Below are 24370 nucleotides of genomic sequence, written 5' to 3' on the forward strand. Positions count from 1 at the left end.
ATTTAAACTAAGCTGGATTGTAAATCCAGGCTCTAATTCTTTCAAGTAAACACCGATAAAGTAGTTAAATAAAGGCGAGTCAAAGGAATAGCATTCCTTCCGTTTCGAGGCAACTCAGAAATTTGTAGCAGGCGTCAGTCGGTAGGATTTGAAAACAAGACCCGGCAATGATCTTCACTGTCTTGTTGTCAGTGAAACAAAATTATCATGTAGGAATGCTTTTAGAATATGCCATTAGAGGAGAGGATGATTCATCATCGTGATTTAAGACAGCCACAAAAGATTCAAAGCATAGCGTCTCTCGCCATTTAACGTCGGGTACTTGAAGAAAGTAACATCGCGATCTGTTCCATCTCAAGTTCTAAGGTAAAGGTAAGAAAACTGAAGAATAAAAAGACACACAATTGTTCTGTTTGAAACGCATCACGTCAATGCAGCGAGTATATCTCGACGATGTTCCTCACTGGAGGGTCACTTTCTCGACGCGCTTTCTTAGATTATAGATGGCTGTCGATTTTTCTTTACTTCAAAAATTAATCTAATGGCTTATGAAAATATAACACCAAAAACAATAGCTCCGTGATTGATAGCTAAGTTTATCAGTTATGTCGAGGAAGCTTTTTACAATACGCAATCGATTCCATTGTATTTGCCGCGCAACACTACAGAAAAGACTTGTTCTCAGTTCAATCAACTCAGTGATATTTTGTGCATTACATTGAGTGGTATCACACTGTTTGGTGTAGTATACTCACAGTTGGGCGTACACACTAGTTTTTCAAGAAAAATTTGAACGCATTTATAGACACTGTGTATTTTAAATTCTCGATCCAAAAACTTGATTGAAATTATTATATTTAACACGTTTCAAAATTTCGCCAAGCCATTACTGGCGCCACAAATCTGCTCAACAGAGCTTTGGAAGTGAAACGAAAATCAAATTGTAAACAAAAAGGTAGTTTTATTTAATTTAAGTTTTTTAATTCCTTGATTTTATTTGCTTAACACTGCCATCAAAAGTAATTATGCAATAGTTCCAGTGTTTATTTCACACAATAGCTTTCGCATTTTTGCGAATTCAGTTTCTCCGATTAAAAGCATTTGTCTTATATTTTAAGCACAAATGCCAGTCACCTGTAAGAAAATGAAGAAGAGAAAAGAAAAACGTTAAAGTATCAATATTCAGTAATATAATTCATGTAATTATCCTTTGCTAATATCATAGGTGGCAAATTACTCCTTAATTTTGGCGCGAAATTTTAACGTTAATTTATAATTTCACATGTGAAATTATAAAATTGCCATGGCAACGTAGTTAGCGGCAAGATGGCGTCCGTAATTAAAGATGTTTTAAAGCTTAAACTTTGTACATTTTCGCTTGAATTTCATCTTAGCCAGCTAGCCTTGGCCATGTTATAAAACTTTTGATGATATTTTATATTTCAAAACGTCAAAACGACTTCTAGACTATGCCAATATACATAAATGGCATCGAGCGGATTTTTGAGCGTTTTACACGGGCACTGTTTTCAGTTCATTCAAGACGAACTACGGTCATCATGTGAGAAATAATTGACAGTTGATTCATCTTTGAAACGTTTTGTAAACAGCAAAAAGAAATCTCTAAAAGGTTTTCTTCAAAGACTAAAAAACCTTGCGAACTTGAGCAAAATGTATGCTTTCAACTTTTCAAAGCTCGGAGTTCGCGATGCAATATATACCAGTCAAAAACCTACGATTGCAAGCGTAATTTGTCACCTATGATATTAAAATGTAATCAAATGGCATACTCGTGAAATTAGGAAATAATTTCACTTGCATTTTGTCAAAATGCTAATAATTTCCCTCGCCTAAAGGCTCGGGAAATTATAAGCGTTTTGACAAAACGCGCGTGAAATTATTTCCTAATTTCACTCGTCAACATTTGATTACCAATACTAACCAACAGGTGTGTTTCAGACAATTGCTTAAAATAGGTTTTAGATCGAACTAGTCTAGCAATTTCCATTTATTTTATTTTTGAACTTAGCTGGCTGACAAAAGCTGGTTCAGTCTTTGTTTTATCATAAAACTACGACCATAAAGTATTGGAATAATGGCGAGTCAAAGGAATATTATTCCATCCATCCGTCTCGAGACACAAGTTGTGGGTTGGATATGAAAATAAAAGCTCGCAATGGCTTGGAGGGTCATTACAAGAAAGAATGATTTACATAAATGTTATATTTAAACTAAGCTGGATTATAAATCCAGGTTCTGATTCTTTCAAGTAAATACCGATAAAGTAGTTAAATAAAGGCGAGTCAAAGGAATAGCATTCCTTCCGTTTCGAGGCAACTCAGAAATTTGTAGCAGGCGTCAGTCGGTAGGATTTGAAAACAAGACCCGGCAATGATCTTCACTGTCTTGTTGTCAGTGAAACAAAATTATCATGTAGGAATGCTTTTAGAATATGCCATTAGAGGAGAGGATGATTCATCATCGTGATTTAAGACAGCCACAAAAGATTCAAAGCATAGCGGCTCTCGCCATTTAACGTCGGGTACTTGAAGAAAGTAACATCGCGATCTGATCCATCTCAAGTTCTAAGGAAAAGGTAAGAAAACTGAAGAATAAAAAGACACACAATTGTTCTGTTTGAAACGCATCACGTCAATGCAGCGAGTATATCTCGACGATGTTCCTCACTGGAGGGTCACTTTCTCGACGCGCTTTCTTAGATTATAGATGGCTGTCGATTTTTCTTTACTTCAAAAATTAATCTAATGGCTTATGAAAATATAACACCAAAAACAATAGCTCCGTGATTGATAGCTAAGTTTATCAGTTATGTCGAGGAAGCTTTTTACAATACGCAATCGATTCCATTGTATTTGCCGCGCAACACTACAGAAAAGACTTGTTCTCAGTTCAATCAACTCAGTGATATTTTGTGCATTACATTGAGTGGTATCACATTGTTTGGAGTAGTATACTCACAGTTGGGCGTACACACTAGTTTTTCAAGAAAAATTTGAACGCATTTAAAGACACTGTGTATTTTAAATTCTCGATCCAAAAACTTGATTGAAATTATTATACTTAACACGTTTCAAAATTTCGCCAAGCCATTACTGGCGCCACAAATCTGCTCAACAGAGCTTTGGAAGTGAAACGAAAATCAAATTGTAAACAAAAAGGTAGTTTTATTTAATTTAAGTTTTTTAATTCCTTGATTTTATTTGCTTAACACTGCCATCAAAAGTAATTATGCAATAGCTCCAGTGTTTATTTCACACAATAGCTTTCGCATTTTTGCGAATTCAGTTTCTCCGATTAAAAGCATTTGTCTTATATTTTAAGCACAAATGCCAGTCACCTGTAAGAAAATGAAGAAGAGAAAAGAAAAACGTTAAAGTATCAATATTCAGTAATATAATTCATGTAATTATCCTTTGCTAATATCATAGGTGGCAAATTACTCCTTAATTTTGGCGCGAAATTTTAACGTTAATTTATAATTTCACATGTGAAATTATAAAATTGCCATGGCAACGTAGTTAGCGGCAAGATGGCGTCCGTAATTAAAGATGTTTTAAAGCTTAAACTTTGTACATTTTCGCTTGAATTTCATCTTAGCCAGCTAGCCTTGGCCATGTTATAAAACTTTTGATGATATTTTATATTTCAAAACGTCAAAACGACTTCTAGACTATGCCAATATACATAAATGGCATCGAGCGGATTTTTGAGCGTTTTACACGGGCACTGTTTTCAGTTCATTTAAGACGAACTACGGTCATGATTTGAGAAATAATTGACAGTTGATTCATCTTTGAAACTTTTTGTCAACAGCAAAAAGGAATCTCTAAAAGGTTTTCTTCAAAGACTAAAAAACCTTGCGAACTTGAGCAAAATGTATGCTTTCAACTTTTCAAAGCTCGGAGTTCGCGATGCAATATATACCAGTCAAAAACCTACGATTGCAAGCGTAATTTGTCACCTATGATATTAAAATGTAATCAAATGGCATACTCGTGAAATTAGGAAATAATTTCACTTGCATTTTGTCAAAATGCTAATAATTTCCCTCGCCTAAAGGCTCGGGAAATTATAAGCGTTTTGACAAAACGCGCGTGAAATTATTTCCTAATTTCACTCGTCAACATTTGATTACCAATACTAACCAACAGGTGTGTTTCAGACAATTGCTTAAAATAGGTTTTAGATCGAACTAGTCTAGCAATTTCCATTTATTTTATTTTTGAACTTAGCTGGCTGACAAAAGCTGGTTCAGTCTTTGTTTTATCATAAAACTACGACCATAAAGTATTGGAATAATGGCGAGTCAAAGGAATATTATTCCATCCATCCGTCTCGAGACACAAGTTGTGGGTTGGATATGAAAATAAAAGCTCGCAATGGCTTGGAGGGTCATTACAAGAAAGAATGATTTACATAAATGTTATATTTAAACTAAGCTGGATTATAAATCCAGGTTCTGATTCTTTCAAGTAAATACCGATAAAGTAGTTAAATAAAGGCGAGTCAAAGGAATAGCATTCCTTCCGTTTCGAGGCAACTCAGAAATTTGTAGCAGGCGTCAGTCGGTAGGATTTGAAAACAAGACCCGGCAATGATCTTCACTGTCTTGTTGTCAGTGAAACAAAATTATCATGTAGGAATGCTTTTAGAATATGCCATTAGAGGAGAGGATGATTCATCATCGTGATTTAAGACAGCCACAAAAGATTCAAAGCATAGCGGCTCTCGCCATTTAACGTCGGGTACTTGAAGAAAGTAACATCGCGATCTGATCCATCTCAAGTTCTAAGGAAAAGGTAAGAAAACTGAAGAATAAAAAGACACACAATTGTTCTGTTTGAAACGCATCACGTCAATGCAGCGAGTATATCTCGACGATGTTCCTCACTGGAGGGTCACTTTCTCGACGCGCTTTCTTAGATTATAGATGGCTGTCGATTTTTCTTTACTTCAAAAATTAATCTAATGGCTTATGAAAATATAACACCAAAAACAATAGCTCCGTGATTGATAGCTAAGTTTATCAGTTATGTCGAGGAAGCTTTTTACAATACGCAATCGATTCCATTGTATTTGCCGCGCAACACTACAGAAAAGACTTGTTCTCAGTTCAATCAACTCAGTGATATTTTGTGCATTACATTGAGTGGTATCACATTGTTTGGAGTAGTATACTCACAGTTGGGCGTACACACTAGTTTTTCAAGAAAAATTTGAACGCATTTAAAGACACTGTGTATTTTAAATTCTCGATCCAAAAACTTGATTGAAATTATTATACTTAACACGTTTCAAAATTTCGCCAAGCCATTACTGGCGCCACAAATCTGCTCAACAGAGCTTTGGAAGTGAAACGAAAATCAAATTGTAAACAAAAAGGTAGTTTTATTTAATTTAAGTTTTTTAATTCCTTGATTTTATTTGCTTAACACTGCCATCAAAAGTAATTATGCAATAGCTCCAGTGTTTATTTCACACAATAGCTTTCGCATTTTTGCGAATTCAGTTTCTCCGATTAAAAGCATTTGTCTTATATTTTAAGCACAAATGCCAGTCACCTGTAAGAAAATGAAGAAGAGAAAAGAAAAACGTTAAAGTATCAATATTCAGTAATATAATTCATGTAATTATCCTTTGCTAATATCATAGGTGGCAAATTACTCCTTAATTTTGGCGCGAAATTTTAACGTTAATTTATAATTTCACATGTGAAATTATAAAATTGCCATGGCAACGTAGTTAGCGGCAAGATGGCGTCCGTAATTAAAGATGTTTTAAAGCTTAAACTTTGTACATTTTCGCTTGAATTTCATCTTAGCCAGCTAGCCTTGGCCATGTTATAAAACTTTTGATGATATTTTATATTTCAAAACGTCAAAACGACTTCTAGACTATGCCAATATACATAAATGGCATCGAGCGGATTTTTGAGCGTTTTACACGGGCACTGTTTTCAGTTCATTTAAGACGAACTACGGTCATGATTTGAGAAATAATTGACAGTTGATTCATCTTTGAAACTTTTTGTCAACAGCAAAAAGGAATCTCTAAAAGGTTTTCTTCAAAGACTAAAAAACCTTGCGAACTTGAGCAAAATGTATGCTTTCAACTTTTCAAAGCTCGGAGTTCGCGATGCAATATATACCAGTCAAAAACCTACGATTGCAAGCGTAATTTGTCACCTATGATATTAAAATGTAATCAAATGGTATACTCGTGAAATTAGGAAATAATTTCACTTGCATTTTGTCAAAATGCTAATAATTTCCCTCGCCTAAAGGCTCGGGAAATTATAAGCGTTTTGACAAAACGCGCGTGAAATTATTTCCTAATTTCACTCGTCACCATTTGATTACCAATACTAACCAACAGGTGTGTTTCAGACAATTGCTTGAAATAGGTTTTAGATCGAACTAGTCTAGCAATTTCCATTTATTTTATTTTTGAACTTAGCTGGCTGACAAAAGCTGGTTCAGTCTTTGTTTTATCATAAAACTACGACCATAAAGTATTGGAATAATGGCGAGTCAAAGGAATATTATTCCATCCATCCGTCTCGAGACACAAGTTGTGGGTTGGATATGAAAATAAAAGCTCGCAATGGCCTGGAGGGTCATTACAAGAAAGAATGATTTCCATAAATGTTATATTTAAACTAAGCTGGATTATAAATCCAGGTTCTGATTCTTTCAAGTAAACACCGATAAAGTATTTAAATAAAGGCGAGTCAATGGAATAGCATTCCTTCCATTTCGAGACAACTTGAAATTTGTAGCAGGCGTCAGTCGGTAGGATTTGAAAACAAGACCTGGCAATGATCTTCACTGTCTTGTTGTCAGTGAAACAAAATTATCATGTAGGAATGCTTTTAGAATATGCCATTAGAGGAGAGGATGATTCATCATCGTGATTTAAGACAGCCACAAAAGATTCAAAGCATAGCGGCTCTCGCCATTTAACGTCGGGTACTTGAAGAAAGTAACATCGCGATCTGATCCATCTCAAGTTCTAAGGAAAAGGTAAGAAAACTGAAGAATAAAAAGACACACAATTGTTCTATTTGAAACGCATCACGTCAATGCAGCGAGTATATCTCGACGATGTTCCTCACAGGGTCACTTTCTCGACGCTCTTTCTAAGGTTATAGATCGGCGGCCGACTTTTCTTTACTTAAAAAATTAATCTAATGGCTTCCGAAAATATAACACCAAAAACAATAGCCCCGTGATTGATAGTTAAGTTTATCAGTTATGTCGAGAAAGCTATTTACAATACGCATTCGATTCGATTGTATTTGTTGCGCAACACTACAGAAAAGACTTGTTCTCAGTTCAATCATTGAACTGAGAACTTGAGTCAAGTAAGAGATATTTTGTGCATTACACTGAGTGGTATTATACATTGTTTAGTGTAGTATACTCACAGTTGAGCGTACACACTAGTTTTTGAAGAAAAATGTAAACGCATTTTAAGACACTGTGTATTTTTAATTCTCGATCCAAAAACTTGATTGAAATTATTATATACTTAACTCGTTTTAGAGTTTTGCCAAGCCATTAATGGCGCCAATAATCTGCTCAACAGAACTTTGGAAGTAAAATGAAAATTAAATAGTAAACAAATAGGTACTTTTATTTAACTTAAGTTTTTAAGTCCTTGATTTTATTTGCTTACACTGCCTTATTTGCTTGAACTAAGCTGGGCTGTTTCTTTCAAGTAACCATGCAGCGACAAAGTACTGGAATAGCATTCCTTCCTTTCGGAGACATAACTTAAAAGATGTATTAGGCGTGTATGAGGAGATGCGTTACGTAACCACTGAAATGACTGCTGTGAAGGACACTAAGGGATTTGTATTTTGTAAAATTAACTAGCCCCCGTATAAAAGGTTGTCGCCGCTTACTAGAGGTATTCGCACATTGAGTGAGGTTTAATTGTGATTAGAATGTGTAATACGAGATAAAGCATCGGGCTCGATCTCTATACGAGTTGCATGGACGTTTCCATTTTTCAAACGAAGACGAATATAGCTGCGTTTTAGCCATAATTGAAACTGGAAGAAATTAAACTCGCGCGAGTCTGAGAAAGAAAGGCTTCTAATTATATTAATATTGCTTTTACCATTTGTTTTCAAGATTCAGGAATGTTTGCCGTTGAAAACGTTTGCCTTCTGTTCTTTCTGAGCGCCACAATCTGGGAGGTAGCTCAACCGGCAGGTAATGTAAAAGGTTTATTATTTTCGATGCAAGGCACGTTATACAATTTAGATCTCCCCGTATCAAACTTTGTTAACCCCTCCCCTCCCTTTCCCGCCTCTGTTCTTCTCGCAACTCAGTTTGGAGTAAATATTTAAAACTCGGGAATATAAATTAAAAAAGGACATATTTCACAAGTCGGTAAAAGAGCCTATAATGTGAATGACGAGGAACAGAAAAAAGAAGAAGAGGACGGTCTTCAAGGGATTGCTGGAATCAGTTTAAATTTTGGGAATTCCTAGGTAATCAGTCATGCAACATTTTTGCACATTTCCCAGCTATCTGTAAACTTTGCATACACCAATTCTTAGCTTCGTGTCACTCTTCAGCCGAAAGTTGACCAATTAACAGCTATCACAACAGTTAAACCCACCCATACCCTCAAAGATTCCAAAAAATATGCTGGCCATAGTTTTAGAATAGGTGCATCTACCACAGCTGCTTCAGCCAATTTGCCCCCAGGACTCATTAAGGCTTTGGGTTGATGGACCTCAGACTGTTTTGAGAAATACATCGAAACCTGTACAGCCCCCGAAATGATCCCGACCCCGAAATGATCCCCAACCCCGAAATGATCCCCAAATTGACCCTGAAATGATCCCGACCCCGAAATGATCCCCAAATATTTTCATGCTGACCCCGAAATGATCCCCAGGTAATTTGTGGAATGGCGTTTTAACGTAGAAGTGTGGACTGCTCAATAATAAGGCCTCATGGCTTAGAAGTGTCATTCGGTTGAGGATGTGATCGGTGTTACATGAATCACCTGGGATGATAACATGAAATCACCGCGAGTTTGCAAGCGTGTAAATTTAACTAGCGGTGATTTTATTGCCGTGATACCGCAGGAGTTTCGAACATGTTCGCAATTTGATGCAACTTCCGTGCCGCAAAAATTGCATTGAGTTGCGCGACAAAAATCGTCTTTGTAAACAGACCTTTATAAAGCTTGACGCTGTGCCGGGTTACGTCGAGAAGTCAAAAACAGGTATGATGTGATTGCGACATATCAACTTAGAATAAATCAAATTAAACGAAAATTAACATTTTAAGGGCACTTAATGTTGCCTTTCTTTATCCCGCTTTAACAAGCAAATTTTCTCTGAATAAGTTTTAATTGCTTCGATCGAGAGTACTGAGTTACAATTCTCACGACTGAAAGTATGTCTATGAACATAACAATCCAATAAACAAAAATTAAAAAAAAAAACGGTTCTTGCTTTTTCTTGGTTCCTATTTGAGAATAACCAATTTTGAAACATAAATAAGAATTAAAAAAACGTTTCTGTTTTATGGTCACGTTTTGCACTCAGTTATAATAGCACTCATTAAAGTCTTTTTTTGTACTTTGCGTTATGGCTTCAGTTTTCCTTATTATTGAGCAATCCAAATTTCTATGCTTAATCGCCATTCCAAAAATTACTTGGGGATCATTTCAGGGTTAGCGTGAAAAAATCTGGGGATCATTTCGGGGTCGGGATCATTTCAGGGTCAATTTGGGGATCAGTTCGGGGTTGGGGATCAGTTCGGGGTCGGGATCATTTCGGGGGCTGTACAAACCTCACCCTCAGTTCTGGCACAAGTTTCCCAAACACTAGTGGACTCATTGTAATTCTTTTTAGGGGGTAGGGTGTAATATTTTTTGCGGGCCCAAAAAAGGCCCGCAACCCTAATCTTGACAGTGACCAGCGATTTGCGTATCACGCGTGCGCGCCACATTTATAACAGGGTCGTTCAAAAACCGGGAGTTGAAAATTTGTTCTTCCACCAAGAACGATCAGAATGCAAAATATGTGTCAATCACAGCAGTATCATAGCCTGCGAAGGCAGACGTATTTCCGGCTGTCGCTAAGCAGTTTACCTCTGTCACGATGAAGCTTGCGCGAGGTTGCCTGAGAAGTTTGCCTCAATGTTTACGAAACCGAAAAGCGTTGAAATGAAGGAATTTTGCTGCGAATTAAAGCCAAATTGAAAGTAAATGAAGAAGCGTTCTCAAGTTGAATACTCGGAAAAAAGATTTTCCGAGTTCCCCCAACGGGAGTCAGGGTTAGGGTTTCGGAAAATCTTTTTTCCGAGTATTCAACTTGAGAACGCTTCTTCATTTACTTTCACTTTATCCAAGTTGTCATTTCACTTTACATTTAAAGCCAAATTTTCCTCTCGGATTTTGAAGAACGATCGTCAATAGATTTAGCCAAGCCTAAAAGCGGAGCTCCCCGGTTATTTACTTCGCCCTTTTAGAAAATCCGAATTTCATGACCGATAACAGAAAGAAATATAGCACTTGAGCCCGCGATCTTATGTAAACCAAACATTCGACCTCGATGAGTTCTGTATGTGAGCCCGCGATATGGTCATGTCATACTGGTCAGCTGATACCTTGTTTTCACAGCTGTCAATTGACCATGACATGGATGTCCAATATCAAACATGTGAGCTGACGTTAACCATAGCCTTAATCCTATTTCTGGAGTATAGTTGCCATGTTGGGGCGACGTTGTCGTCGTCGCTAGGGCGCACGCGCACGCGAACCATACCGCTAGCCGTGATGACCATGAAAAACCAAAAGCATGGGTCTGTTAATTTTCTATGGGGCTCTGCTCTGCGGCCCTTCGGGCCGCTGGGACCTCCGCTAATAATTATTTGTGAGCAGCTAGGAGAATTTGCTTAATTGTTGATATTTGGGGCTTAAAGAGTTGATGAAAAGGAAGTTACCTTCAAGTGTAACTTCTCCCAACCTTATCAAAAGAAATGGATGGGACCAGTTGGGAGAATCTGGTTGTTGATAGTTGGGCTTGATGTTATATTCATTTCAAACATGAGGAAGTTGATTAGGAACACAAACACATTAAAATTCCCGTGATAGTGCCCCTTAATTTGTATTGATTTAATAAGCCTTATGCATGTTTACGTCAGACTGGCTTGTTTCACCACCAAGCCTCGCTTCTGAAATGCAAACGTGTAAATTCTATCATGAACGAATTCCCAAAGCAGCAAAGGTGAAAAGAATACCCACGTGAAAACTGCATGAAGATGGTGGAGGGTTAGAAATAATTCACGCAAACGAGGCTTGGTGGTGAATTTTGAGCGTATGACGTCATCATGCATAAGGCCTATTGTCGATATAATACTTTTTTAAATGTAAAGATCTGCCTTTGTGAATCACATCAGACGATAACGGTTTTTTCGTTATTTATTCCTTCAGTTGACTGCCAGGGAAAACCGAATGGTAACTATAAGGATCCAAACAACTGTCATGGCTACATAGCCTGTTCTAATGGCAACACGCACTACAAGGATTGTGCCCCTGCAACACCACAGCTTGTGTATAACGAGCAGACGGATCAGTGCGTTTATCCCAGTGAGCTGGCCTGTTGGAGTGATTCTGGTGAATGAGCGAAGCTGCTAAATCATAATTTTAACTCCGTTATGACCAAAAATGCATAAAAAAAAAAACCCGTGATAGTGCCCCTTTAATTTGTATTTTTAACGTAAAAGAGCCTGCCTCGTCCCCAGGCGCCGATCGGCCGGACGGTTGAAGCGGAAGGCGGGAACGCGGTGGTTGATGGTTGAACCGTACACGTCAGTCCCACAACACCAAGCGAACCGTGCACGACCACGAGAAGGACGCCTGGGAACGAGGCAGTAAAAGAGCCGCTTTTGTAAATCACATCAGACGAACCAGACGATATAACGGTTCTTTTTTTCGTTATTTATTCCTTCAGTTGACTGCCAGGACAAACCGAATGGTAACTATAAGGATCCAGACAACTGTCATGGATACATAGCCTGTTCTAATGGCAACACGTACTACATGGATTGTGCCGAAACCACACCAGCGCTTGTGTATGACGAGAAGACGGGTTGGTGCGTTGATCCCAGAGTGCTGGCCTGTTGGAGTGAATAACCGCTTTCTGCAAGGCGAGCAGCACGTCCTAAGTCATTCAGTAGTGTTGATCTAAGCCTAGTTGTCACATAGAGAATGCTGGGATAAAATCAATTAAAATAGTTCGAACAGTTGTGAGTAGTGTGAATTTTTGAAATTGATTTGAAACAAAAGAGCTAGGCTTGAGTCCAGAAACCATGACATCGGAATCTGGCCTTCCCGGGTTATCATTTTGACAGTCTAAGAGTTTGCAGTTTGCGCCTACATCGTTACAAGATACATTTTCCTGGGACTACCTTATCTTTACGACTAACATAGCATCCGTTCTGTCCTCGTTCTTTGTCTCGAATGTCCGGTGGTTAAAAACATATGCGTCTCCATTCACCTTAGTCCTGAGAATTTACCATTCGTTGCTAGCACGACAAGTAACTTTTCCACTCGATTTCCAGCGTGCAGATTTTGCTGAGTAGTTTAGCAAGTACTGTGTAGCTGTGGCGGCCCTGGACACGTGAGTTGTACTAATATCTCGAAAACAGGGGACATATCGTGACGACGTAATTCGCGAGAAATAGGTTCGCTTCGTCCAAAGACGTAGGGCAAAATGGCAACCGTCAGACATCATTACTTTGCTCGTTCCATTTCAATGCATCGGACTTTAAGCATCGAAACAACTTAAATCTGGAAAAAACTCCAAATTCTCGCATGCCACGGGTGATACTTTTATTATTGTTTTGATTTAGTTCAATTCTTCATTTTCTTTGGAATCCAGGCCTCTGGTCCATGCTGGTCTTTAATTATCATAACTTTATCAATGACTTCTCCTCCCTGCATGACAAACACGACAATTTAGAACATGCTTAAAATAGAATAGACTACAGTAAAGTACTTCTGGAGCCAACCAGTTTTGGCTTGCAATAGTAAAGTCCAGAACAGTACTTAAACATTCCGAAAGTAACAACACCTCGAAAGCAACAACTCCCCGCCCCTCTCTCCCCCATAAAACCAACTGTCGGAAAGAAGCGGCCTTTATTTCACACCTGTCAAAAACAGTTGGGGATGCAAACTTCAACAAATAAAAATCTCCTAAGGGATATTAACTCTATTAATTTAGATCGGTGTTGTGTACGGTGCAAGTTCTAGCAACCCCTAAGTTGCGACATTCCCAAAAAAAAGCGATAAAAAACCATTGTCCCCGGGGTTCCCTCCCTACTACTTTGCCCACATTTTACTTTAAGCTGCCGTACGTAGGCTATTTTTCTGTCGTCACTCAGAAAAAGATTAGACACTTAATTAAGCGCTATTGTAATGATTTAGATATCAAACTAGTTTTTCTTCTTTTAAGATCGGTAACCTTTTTGGAGTGAAAAACCCTATCCCCGGCGGTCTCCGTTCACGTGTGGTCTATAAGTTTGCATGTGCGGGCTGTAATGCCTGTTATTTCGGCGAAACCACCCGACATTTTGCCACACGCGTGCGTGAGCACTTAGCCAGTGATAAGGCCTCCCACATTTTCAAACACCTTCAGAATTCTGAACGTTGTCGCTCCTTGTGTTCAATAGATTGCTTTCATATTTTAGATCACGCCTCTACCAGCTTTCAACTTAAGATAAAGGAGGCTATCCATATTCAAAAGGAACTACCTTGCCTCAATCAGCAATTACACCATGTAAATCTAAAATTATCCTTCTAATTCACACATTTTCACGTTCTGTTGTTACTACTTGTCTTAATTAGCATTTTTTTCTACTTATTATTCAACTCACTGTGCTTTGTAAACCATTCAACTGAAGATGACAGATGCTCTGTCGAAACATGTCTTTGAAACTTAAAAAAATTGTTGTTTTTCTTAAAATCTAAACGTATTTTGTTTTAAATTTGGGTAAAACTCTGAACGAAGCAAGTGCCTCGTCTTGCCTCTTGCTAGTTACGGTCCTTCCCTCACTTACCAGATCCACACTGACTTGCTCCAAGTATAAATGTGTCTTGTTGTGGATGGTCATTCGTGAGTAACCATAATCCACTGCGCGATAAGCTGTCCACGGGTAGTAGTCTTTATGAAATGGGTCGTGATCTTCGTTACAACCCTGAAAAAAGTATCAATTATTACTAACGGGAAAACTTGAGCCGTTAGGAATTCGTTATACTTAAAATAATGAATATATTAAATTCATAGATCAGTTTGAAATGCGGAACAAAGAAATAAATGAAAAGAAGATCATCGCAGTTATTTACGCACATAATGTTGGCTAAAGCGATCTTTAGGAACATTGAGGACTCCTATCATTGCTTAGGGTTTGATTCTTTCTATTCTGACATTAACTATACCTAAGTGACTGACACGCTCTGTGTTTTGCATTTTTTGATTTTACACGTCGTCGCAACTTACCGCTGACCCAGAGGTTATATGAACTGGGGCACAAGGGTTGGTATACGGCTCTTCCCGTGATCCATTGCAAACCTGCAACAAAAGAAAAGCACGTTGTTTATGTCCACGCCAAACAAGGCTTGCATGCTTCTTTGTTTGACTGCATTGTTCGTATGCGCACGCCTTATTGTTATACGAAACAAAGGAGTTTTCTAATGAAGTGTGTTCTTGAACACGCTATAAGCGTGCTAAAACCCATTTCTTAAAGTAGAAGCGTGTCGTGAGCGTGCTATCACCTTTTTCGCTGTTTTCCCGTGGAGGTTCAATTATTGTGAACTGTGAAGAATAGCTTGTGAACCCATACCTGCAGTTTGTAGAGAGGGAAGAATCGTTCATAAGAGTGCTCGTGAGCCCAGAGATTCAGATCAACACCTAAAGAGATAAAGTGAGGTGAAACGTTTAGATATACAAAGTAATCCAAAGATATTAATGGCGCCCGAGAGGGTCCAGTAGCGTGAAACTGAGTATCACACACTTAGAAAAAATGATCATAGCCACACGATGCGTTAAGAAGTTCATCGATGATCCGAGACCGCAGCAATAATTGTTGTCATTTTGTTCAGATCAAGCTTGAACTATGCCAGGGGGTTATTTTATACCACTCTCGTTCTTGTTTTAGTTGAAACTTCTCGTGGCCGCTATCGTGAATAAGGTCGGCTCGACGCAGTTCGATATGTTTACGCCTAGCAGGCTCCAACCCACCCCAACCCCCCCACCCCACTCCCCGGCTACACCGATGCGCGAGTGTAAAGAAGAGAGAATCGATTTAATATCACGAATCAGTGACAATCATGTGCAAGGGAATTCGCTTTCCAGATTTAATACAACGTAGCTTTCAATGGAAATTAAGCCTGCACCAAGGTAGAAAACATGCTCAGTTTCGTTGCAAACCTCGATGAAAGCACCCAATTCAATTACTTTCAATTACTTAAAATTTTGGCGACACGTTAATTAAGCGATTTTGAAAAATCCGTATTTAGCGACACTTAAATTTAGCGATTTTTCATAATTTTTCATAAATTGTGGTAACTTACTTTTGAGGGGTACTGTACGTAAGTCAGTTAATTTTCCAAAATTTCATGAAAATCCGTACTTAGCGACATTTTAATTTAGCGATTTTTTGAAAAATCGCTAAATTCGCTAAATTAAAGTGTCGCCAAAATTTCATGTTATAAGGTATCCAATACTTGTTGACCACCACAAAGTACTGTCACTCTTGACAAATGTTGGCATCCTCCATCCATTAAGATTCTAAAGATTGATTTCTAAGGTATCTTTTAAGACTCAGAAATAAATTAGGGAACCAACAACTGACTACATACCGTATTTGTAAAATAGCTCTTCCAAAGGAAACAGATGTTTGGAAGTGATTCCTAGGCCTACCTAAAAAGTCACATACGATGTTTCAGACTTTTAATACTGTAAAGGTTTTTCTACCTTCATAACCTATTGCTATAGCATTGCAGAAATAGGGACAGTTGAATCCTCATAATGAAAACCATTTATATACATTGTAATATTATTCAACATAATTTGACCCTCCTTCTTTGGAGCGAATTAGACGGATGGTATAATTTTTCCTATGATTATTGCACGCGACATGCTTATGCCAAGACTACAACTTTACACGAATCGCATCATGTACATCAACCTACCACATCCTTATACATGTAGTTATGTCAGACGCGCGCTTGAGTAAACGGTCCTAAGTCATGTTGTAGGCCTGTCGTAAGCTTGTTGCATGCGAAAAAGTCGTATCGTATAAAGAAGCCCTTTCTTAACCTTTTCCAATTCCCCTCCATGTTGTTTTCTTTCTACTTATTCCTTTAATATTTTTATGTAATATTACCCTCGATAACTCCATCCTCTTTGAAGGTTTGAGTTATTGGGATTCAACTGTTGTCAAACAGATAAACGGATGTGTGAAATAACTGTTGTTCCCATAACTTATATAATTAAAAAAAGATTTTATGTTGGCATGCATAAGTCTTCACAGCCTTGATACATGGGTGCAATAGCAACCTCGCTGAAAATAAAACTCCTACAGCTCAGTTAAAATACCTCATTCTCAGGTCTGAGACAGTCAGTGTTACTGCAGTACATTGGTCTGTGACCCATTGTGATGATCCAAGGACGTAATGCGCGGTTTTCAGGAGAGTTTGCTTTCTGTGAATTAAAAATGCCATAAAAATGAGATTTTAGTAACTTGTCATCAGTTAGTTGCAAACCTTTGACGGTAGTTACATGTATTTACAATGTAATTCCACATTCTTCCACACACAGCTTGGATGCTCTATAAGCAGTGATTAATTTATTAATTGATTTATTAATTAATGTTACATGTATGTTATAATGCACAATAAAACACTAAGAATGTTTATTTAATTTATTTAGAATTACCGCACCTTTCAATAACTGGTGAACTCTGATCATTCTACTGTAGACTGTAGATGTCTTGGAACTTAATTAATAGGTTCAAATGTAATGACGGTAAGTTGATAGTGGTGGATTATGATCCATCATGTTTGTTTCTTTTTTGCATTCCTTAGTAGCCGGTCATTGGCTGTCATTGTGATTACGATTAATGACAGTATAAAATGGAACCAAAGGCATTTGTTGGATGTTGATGTCATTCCAGGCCAGTCTGTATGTTATGAAATGTGCAGTAAACATCTTTACATAGCTTATTTACTGACCTGCAGATCTTTTTCCAGCCATTCATACTGCTGAACAATCTGTTCAAGTCCATACTCTAAGAAGAAGTAGACTTCTGTTGAAAAGCTGATGATGTGCGCAGGTCCAATGTCCCAACTAAACCATGAACCAAAAACAACAGTCAAAAGAGAAGAGGGAGGGGTGGGAGGGGGAGAACAAGTAATGATTAAAGTAAGTATCTGGAACGTACTCTTGTGAATAAGACGAGGTGTGTTACTACTTACAGTACAAGTCAATTAATCCAAATTACTAGTCACTTCACCTTTTCACCACCTGGGTCGCAGTGATCATATAAAGGCTTGGCATTATATCAAGCAGTACTTTCTTGTAGCACTATTTATTATGCGGTGAAAGGTGGTTCTCACTTTTAAGTTTGTAAAATAATAAAACCCAAGTGTGTGACCATTCAAATAAAAGCTATCTAGCAGTACTTTCGTGTGGTACTGTTAATTATCTTGTACAAGATGGGTCTTTAACTTCTAAGGGCATTGGATGAAGCTATTAATGTGAGACCATAAATCAGTGTTACTTTATGGTAAGATTCTTGTGTTTGAAATTTAACACGAGAGGTTGAGTAGTCCAGTGCTGGGAAACATAATTTTCTTACTAATATGCATTTACCTGTAAAAAATACCCTCTGTATTTCCTGGCATTGAAAACCTGTTTCTGTAGTTGGAAAAGTTGCTGTATGGAAAGAACATAATCATATTTACAAAATTTAAAATGTACATGTACAGTTATGCAACAAGGCCGTAGGCAAAGGGGTGCCATGGGTGCGTCCGCACCCACCCACTGGCCACAAAGGTCCGCCTTATCGGGAGTGAGGGTTGAAATGCCTTGTTTGTAATTTTTATTGATTTTTATTTCACTGTCAACTTACTAAGCCCGTTCATGATTGCCTGGGCAGGTCATGTATGGTACATAAGCAGCTATGGCCTGAATTTGATTCATAAAGTCATCTCCTACTAATCCATTATCCTGTTTGTGCAAAAAAAAAAAATGAAAAAAAGAAAGAGAAAACATTTAATAGATGTAGCATAATAGTCCAGTCTACATGTAGCTAGGGTGAGTGGGAGGTTCAGTGGCCTAATACTTAGTGTGCTGGACTCTGGATAGAGCTGTCCAGGTTCAATAGCGCTGTTCAGGTTCTGGGTTAGGGCTGTCCACGTTTGGGTTTAGCTAGACTATCTTCAGAGTCGAGTTCTTTTCTCTGCCCACGTTTAAGGAGGCCTGCTATGGACTAGCATATTCCCATCCAGGGAGGAGTGAAAAAATGTAAGTCGCTTACATGTTATGCTACAAAAACTAGGATAAGCTCCAGCCTGATGGTCACTAGGCTCCAGAACACAGACAACACCTAGAGAGTTTGTAAAGAGGTTCAGGAAAAGCCAACCTACATGTTCAAATGTATTAAAGGCTCATCTTTTTCTTTTTCTTTTTCGGGATAAGCTCAAAAATAATAAGTAAGGAAGAAACACATAAACTAAGTTAAACAAAAAAAAAATGGAAATGTTTCTTACAGAGTCTAGGTCATATGCAAAGTCACCTGGAAATAAGAAAAGAAAGATAGATACAATCAGTGAAGAAAGGTTTCTACAAAAAGTTACAAGTATTGTCTGAATGACTTCCAGTTCAGTTTTATAAATGAAATTTGATGTTGAATTTATGAGTCCTGCATAACATAACAAGTCTAAGTCTATACTGAATACTTTGTTTAAAAAGCCAAACACAATCAAGAAGTTAGTTTTCTCTAGATTAATGAAATTTCTTCTCATAATTATTGAATGGATCAATGGATGGATAATAATACTGAGCTTCAAACTAGCAAGCTACAGTGTAATTTCTCATATTTAAAACCCAATGCCTGTTATACAGTCATGTACATGTACACTGTATATGCCATCATGAAAACCTAGCTACACTGTAGTACTAGAAACCCAGAAAGTGGGGGGGTACTCTGGCTTGTAAATGACGGGGATGATCAAATGGAGGCAAAACTCAGGACCCAAAAAAATCCCTAAGTCTTCCAGCATTACCCAAAAAATCCCTGGACCAAAAATAACCCCCCAAAAAATCCCTTGTCAAATTACCCCTAAATTTGCCAGGAGGGGCAATAATATAAATAATAGAAAATCATAAAAAATTGAACCCTCGCATATGTGACGCTCGTGTTTGTTTATTTATCTTACCATAAATACGCCAAGGCCGGGCCAAGGCACTTTAGTTCGTTTTTAATACCCAAAAAATCCCCTATTAAATCAAGTCACCCAAAAAAATACTTGCCAAATTTTCCAACCCCAAAAAAATCCCGGAATCGAAAATTTTAAACCCAAAAAAATCCTTTGATCATCCCCGTCATTTACAAGCCAGAGTACTCCCCCCCCCTGAGACTAGAAACTAAAGATACTGGAAGTGGGAGTGGGGAGGGTGAAGGAGGGGTGGGCAAGTGGTGCAAGTGGTGGCTATGTGCATTTCATCTGGCATCTTTTGCACTGACAGTGGTTTGGAGTATTCTTTACGGCAGTTTTCTTCTGAGTGTGATACAACCAAAACCTTTAGGTAAGGTAATCACTCTTGCCAATCACAGTGACAGGGGACTCAAAAAATCAGGAAAAAAAACTTGAAGCACATACAAGGTACATGTACCCAAAAGTAAGGCAGGGGGCATGCATAAGTTGGTCATGATTACTGTATACATGCCAACTCTCACACCTACGAGTTGAAAACTTCGATCTCACGCCAGCTCACGCTTACGAACCAATTTCTCACGCCTAGTTGAAAAATGTGAGTTATGTATTACAACCAAAAATGACACATTTTCCAAAAAATGTAATATCAAACCAGTGTGAGAAAAAAAAAAAACTCCATGAAAAATGAGTAAATGGCGATACTTTCCCCCGAAATGACAGAGTATTGACGAAAAAAAGCATTGGGAACGAGGTCGTGTTTAGCAAAACACGTCCACGTACTGGGATCGGACGTCTTTGGAAAACTTCGGACATTGTCGTATCGTCTTCGGAAGTCCTGGCACTCTCAGGATAAAAATCTCAAGTCTTTGACCCAGAAAAAGTTGGCAGGTAGATTACTGTACATAGCTTTGTTTTTTTGGCTACAGAACTGAAGTGGATTGTGTCTAGAGCTAAGCTTCATCAATCATTAAATATGGAAGAAAAATCATTGTGACTTATAACCTACCAACGTGAAGAAAAACATCATATTTTCCTTGTTGTGTTTCCTCCTGCAGATAGCTTATAGACTTTGCATTAAAACTTCCCAGATCTCCAAACACAGCCATGCGAGGACTCCAATCCACACCAGACTTAAGAGCTTTAAATGAATACAGTGCACTCCAGCCATCATATCCACCACAATGATACTCTGAAAGTAGAATTCAAAATGACAATTGCTTTTTTGTTTTACAGTGAAATCATTCCAAAGTACATGAAGTGCTGAAAACATCTTCAACCCTGCATTTTTTAGATCTGGAGAAAACTGTTGAGGCACATAAACTGACTAATTTTCACAGTGGATGCAGTTAAATGAAAAGAGAGGGCTTCCCTTTGTCTTGGCCTGTCCCTCTATTTATACACAGGTATTTTTGCTTATGTTGCGCTCAAAGCATTGTATTAGCAAAAGGAGGGAATGGAGATGGGAAAATTTCACAATGCATTATAAATATATAATTATGTCTATGTTACATAGAAAGCAGCCAAAAAAAAATGTTTTGTCTTGGAATGTGGGTTGCTGTGTGAGGTGTTTTATGTTCAAAATGTACATGTACCCTTAAAACATAAACACCTTGCAAGCACATGCAAGTACCTTGCCAAATTATTTCCTTTTCACTGAGAATTTGTTGTAGCTTGTTGGCTACAATTGGAAAACTATTAATAGTCACCAAATGATAAATTTCACACTACAGTATATCTATTCTCGTCATGTAGATTGGTAGACAAGCTTATCAGTGTAGGAAAAAAATATTTTGAAATTCACTTGCCAACTGGGCCAGTAAATTGAAGTTCTGACTTTCCCCTACTTATAAATAGTTTGTACTGTCACTCAGTCTCACAAGACTACTGAGACTAATTTCAGTTGCCCACCAGCCTACCAAACTTTTATTTTAACTTGCCAAAGAGCAAAATTTACCTGCCCTGGGCAGTCAAACTTGTTTTTTTTTTCTGCCCTGCTGGTTAAGGTGTACATGTACCTACCATACATCTGATCAGGAACCAGTCCTGTCAGTTTGACCCTGTGAATAAACAACACTCTATGTGCTGGCCCACCATCAGTGAATTTAGTGACACCACCAGTAGCTTGCAATGTCAGGGGGAAACTAGCTTTATTGTACTGTACAATGGAGTAGTTTGTGGGAGCTAATGTCACCCATGTGACCATCATCTCTGTTGGGACTCCTGAAATTATAACAAAAGTACTAACCTTAAGTTTATTATTAACAGAAGCTTTTACCTCAAGGACGAGGGTTGGGTATAGGGCTAGCAACCCACCCTGTAAAAAAAATACTCGTCACAGAAATCACCTGATTCATCCCCAGCTGTTTTCATATTGCATGGGGCAAAGGGAGAGAAGAGTATGAGTTGGGGGAGCAGGGGATGATGGGAAGGGAGAAGAGGAGAAGACTTCCTCTCTCATTTTCTCCCTACACAACTCACCTTGCCCTCCCTTTCACGGTACACATCCCTCCCTGAGCTGTATGGAGAAAACTGGAGATGAGTCAGTAAGTAAGTTAGAAATTTACAACAACTACAAAAACTACATTAAATGATGAAAGGGGGAATGACCCAGAGAAGAGCGTATAAAGCAAAGCAGTCAAAACTATAAGGGAACTGCCTTGTAGAATCTTCTCTTCCCCAAGACAAGTAGAGGCGATCCTTATTGTCTCTCTCCAAGCAGAAAGAGAAGAAAATCTCAGATTACAGGGCATGGAAATCTTTCCATAAAGGTTAAACCTGAAGAAAAGCCGGTACACATGTTTGACAGATTTTGATATGTATTTTTGCCTAACTCAATTGTATTATTTTTAACTAATTTGTCATCGTTGCTATACCTTGCAGTAGAAAACCGTGTTTATAGTTCTCAACTTTCTCATGAAATTCGAGAGTTAGTGCTTTGTAACCAAAGATCGACTTTCTGTAAGACGCCACCACGTTCTTTTTCATCTTCTTCTTCTCATTGATTCAGTTTCGGCAGAGAATCACCGAAAGTGTTTGTTTGAGCGAGTTGAAAGCTCCTAAAATATTATGTAACAAACTTGTACATAAAAAGTCCAACAACGCGCTTTAATACACTGATCTGAGCCACATCTTCCACTCGATGGAGATATGGCTCTCAAATTTAGCAATCCTTTTGATTTCAAGACGTTTTCTCGATAAACATCCTTTGTTTTCACGGATTCTTTGCCCAAATTGAAGTAAGCACGAAAGATGAAGAAGGAGAATGGGAATGCATCATTATTTTGAAAATCGATATTCCATCACTTTCAGTTTGATATCTTTTTCATTCCTTACCTGTACTTGACAGATGAATCTGCTCGGGTTGAGGATCATTTCCATGTGAGAAATGAAGACATATTAACAAAAGGAACGAAACAATTTTCAGCATTTTCGACGCCATACCGGCTTCTTGACGAAGTTTGTTGTTTATCTGCTCGCACAGTGGTCTGGGTACATGTCACGTGAAATGCATGTGATCAGTTCCGCCTCATTTTAGTAACAAGGTCACGCCACGGTCACGCCAATATGAAGTCACGCGATTTAATTTGTCGACAAAAATACGTTGAAAAAATGGATATGCGCAGAAATACAGGCAATCGCAACGCAACTTAAATTTCTTCTAGCAGTAGTCCATGTACAGGCTCAATAGTGGGGTATATAGGAAAAAAAAAAAATATAATAAAAAGGGTGAACGAAGCGAGTCAAGTCTGGTCCAGCTAGCGCGGTCATCTCGTCCGACTTTGCAACACAATCCACTAAAATAAAAGAAATCAAATGATCACAAGAATAAGAAATTGAAAGCGGCGATGTTTTGTAATATTAAATGTTGTTTTTATTGAATGCGTAAGCTAAATGACCTAAATCCAATGTGATGTTACAAAGCTTAAGTAAGTATTCCCCCATCCTCGGAGACACAGGGGCAGTTAGTTGAGGCGACGGGCAGCTCATCGGGACGACGGGATTTTCGGCCGAACCAGTTCCAGAAGCGTTTAAGTCCCTTCTTTTTGATTGGCCAGACAAACAGTTTTTTCTGGCCAATCAGCGAGGATGACCAGCAGAGCGACTCTGACGTCTTGTTAAGCCCTCATCAAAATGCAACGCAAGTAGACGCAAGTTGAAAACTTGCGTCCACTCGCGTCTTCGTTTGGCCAGGACTTTCTGGTCAATCAGAAGGAAGGAGTTCAAACGCTTCTGGAACTGGTTCGTAAAAGAAAGTGCCAAGGGGCCCTCCCGAAAATCCCGTCGTCCCGATGAGAGGCCTGTCGCCCTGACTAAACTGCCCCTGGGTCTCCGAGGATGGCGTTTCCCTTTCTTCAAAACTCAATAAACAATTATCAATCAATTTATGTTTAATTCTAAATAAGACTTAAAACATTTGCCAAGACAAAAATATATGATTTATAATTTTACATTCGATATCAGCCATTTTAACCTGCTAACAGAGGCGTAACCAGCTTATTGAAGAGTTGTAGTACTGAGGTCCACTATTACGGAACGCGGGTATGTTCCGCCTGGGCGGATTTTCAGATTTACTTCTGGTGTGTACTTTGACGTAACAGAAAACTGATCCATTCCCAAATAAGTGCATTTGTCTCTAACAGCACATACCATTTTTCGTTTGCATGTCCGACTCTCTAGATGCTCAACTGGCCGCATAAATGAGCCTTGATTTCGTTGCGAGGTTTACAATGCCAAGATACGTTAGAAACGGCTTTATATTTCATCTTGAAAGTGCTTAACAGCCCGAATTGTTTTCTACTGCAAACGTTAAAATGGCAAATGGGCTGAACAATTTTTCCGTTATAAATGTTTGAGTACCCCTCCCGGGAGAACCACA

General features: G+C 38.3%; 2 protein-coding genes and 1 long non-coding RNA gene across 6 annotated transcripts; 1 reads left to right on the forward strand and 2 right to left on the reverse strand.

Moving 5' to 3' along the window:
- Positions 1–240: 240 nt before the first annotated feature.
- LOC144634249 (uncharacterized) lies at positions 241–12299 on the forward strand. 3 transcript variants are annotated; one of them, XM_078493154.1, is made up of 4 exons: positions 241–372; positions 8160–8240; positions 11485–11667; positions 12005–12299. In XM_078493154.1, exons 2-4 carry the CDS (start codon positions 8168–8170, stop codon positions 12184–12186), a joined length of 438 nt encoding a protein of 145 aa, XP_078349280.1. In that variant the 5' UTR covers positions 241–372; positions 8160–8167; the 3' UTR covers positions 12187–12299. The 3 variants fall into 3 exon arrangements, with proteins under 3 accessions (XP_078349280.1, XP_078349281.1, XP_078349279.1); XM_078493155.1 differs by having other exon boundaries at positions 249–366; XM_078493153.1 differs by lacking the exon at positions 241–372 and adding an exon at positions 6835–7043.
- Positions 8412–10530, reverse strand: LOC144634252 (uncharacterized). The gene is made up of 3 exons (XR_013567173.1): positions 10414–10530; positions 9840–10229; positions 8412–8799 (listed from the first exon to the last, which is right to left on the reverse strand). It is a non-coding gene; the product is annotated as an uncharacterized LOC144634252 (long non-coding RNA).
- LOC144634239 (acid phosphatase type 7-like) lies at positions 11457–24337 on the reverse strand. 2 transcript variants are annotated; one of them, XR_013567171.1, is made up of 14 exons: positions 22828–24337; positions 21514–21714; positions 20501–20683; positions 18826–18851; positions 18186–18283; positions 17927–17989; positions 17287–17401; positions 16652–16756; positions 15913–15973; positions 14895–14962; positions 14552–14623; positions 14112–14249; positions 12171–12990; positions 11457–11650 (listed from the first exon to the last, which is right to left on the reverse strand). XR_013567171.1 is itself a non-coding variant. In XM_078493140.1 (13 exons), exons 1-13 carry the CDS (start codon positions 22931–22933, stop codon positions 12907–12909), a joined length of 1320 nt encoding a protein of 439 aa, XP_078349266.1. In that variant the 5' UTR covers positions 22934–24337; the 3' UTR covers positions 11457–12906. The 2 variants fall into 2 exon arrangements, 1 of the variants encoding a protein (XP_078349266.1); XM_078493140.1 differs by having other exon boundaries at positions 11457–12990.
- Positions 24338–24370: the final 33 nt, after the last annotated feature.

The sequence above is a fragment of the Oculina patagonica genome, chromosome 13, assembly GCF_052425735.1.
Source record: "Oculina patagonica isolate OP01 chromosome 13, crgOcupat, whole genome shotgun sequence".
Classification (NCBI taxonomy): Eukaryota; Metazoa; Cnidaria; class Anthozoa; order Scleractinia; family Oculinidae; genus Oculina; species Oculina patagonica.

Coding starts and splice junctions, on each gene's coding strand:
- LOC144634239 (XM_078493140.1), bottom strand. CDS start 22,933: ATGGCGTCGAAAATGCTGAAAATTGTTTCGTTCCTTTTGTTAATATGT. Junction 18,852..20,500: donor TGATGTTTTTCTTCACGTTG/GTAGGTTATAAG, acceptor TCTTATTTCCAG/GTGACTTTGCATATGACCTA. Junction 14,624..14,894: donor TCCCTCTCTACAAACTGCAG/GTATGGGTTCAC, acceptor CTTTTGTTGCAG/GTTTGCAATGGATCACGGGA.
- LOC144634249 (XM_078493154.1), top strand. CDS start 8,168: ATGTTTGCCGTTGAAAACGTTTGCCTTCTGTTCTTTCTGAGCGCCACA. Junction 8,241..11,484: donor GGAGGTAGCTCAACCGGCAG/GTAATGTAAAAG, acceptor TTATTCCTTCAG/TTGACTGCCAGGGAAAACCG. Junction 11,668..12,004: donor GGCCTGTTGGAGTGATTCTG/GTGAATGAGCGA, acceptor TTATTCCTTCAG/TTGACTGCCAGGACAAACCG.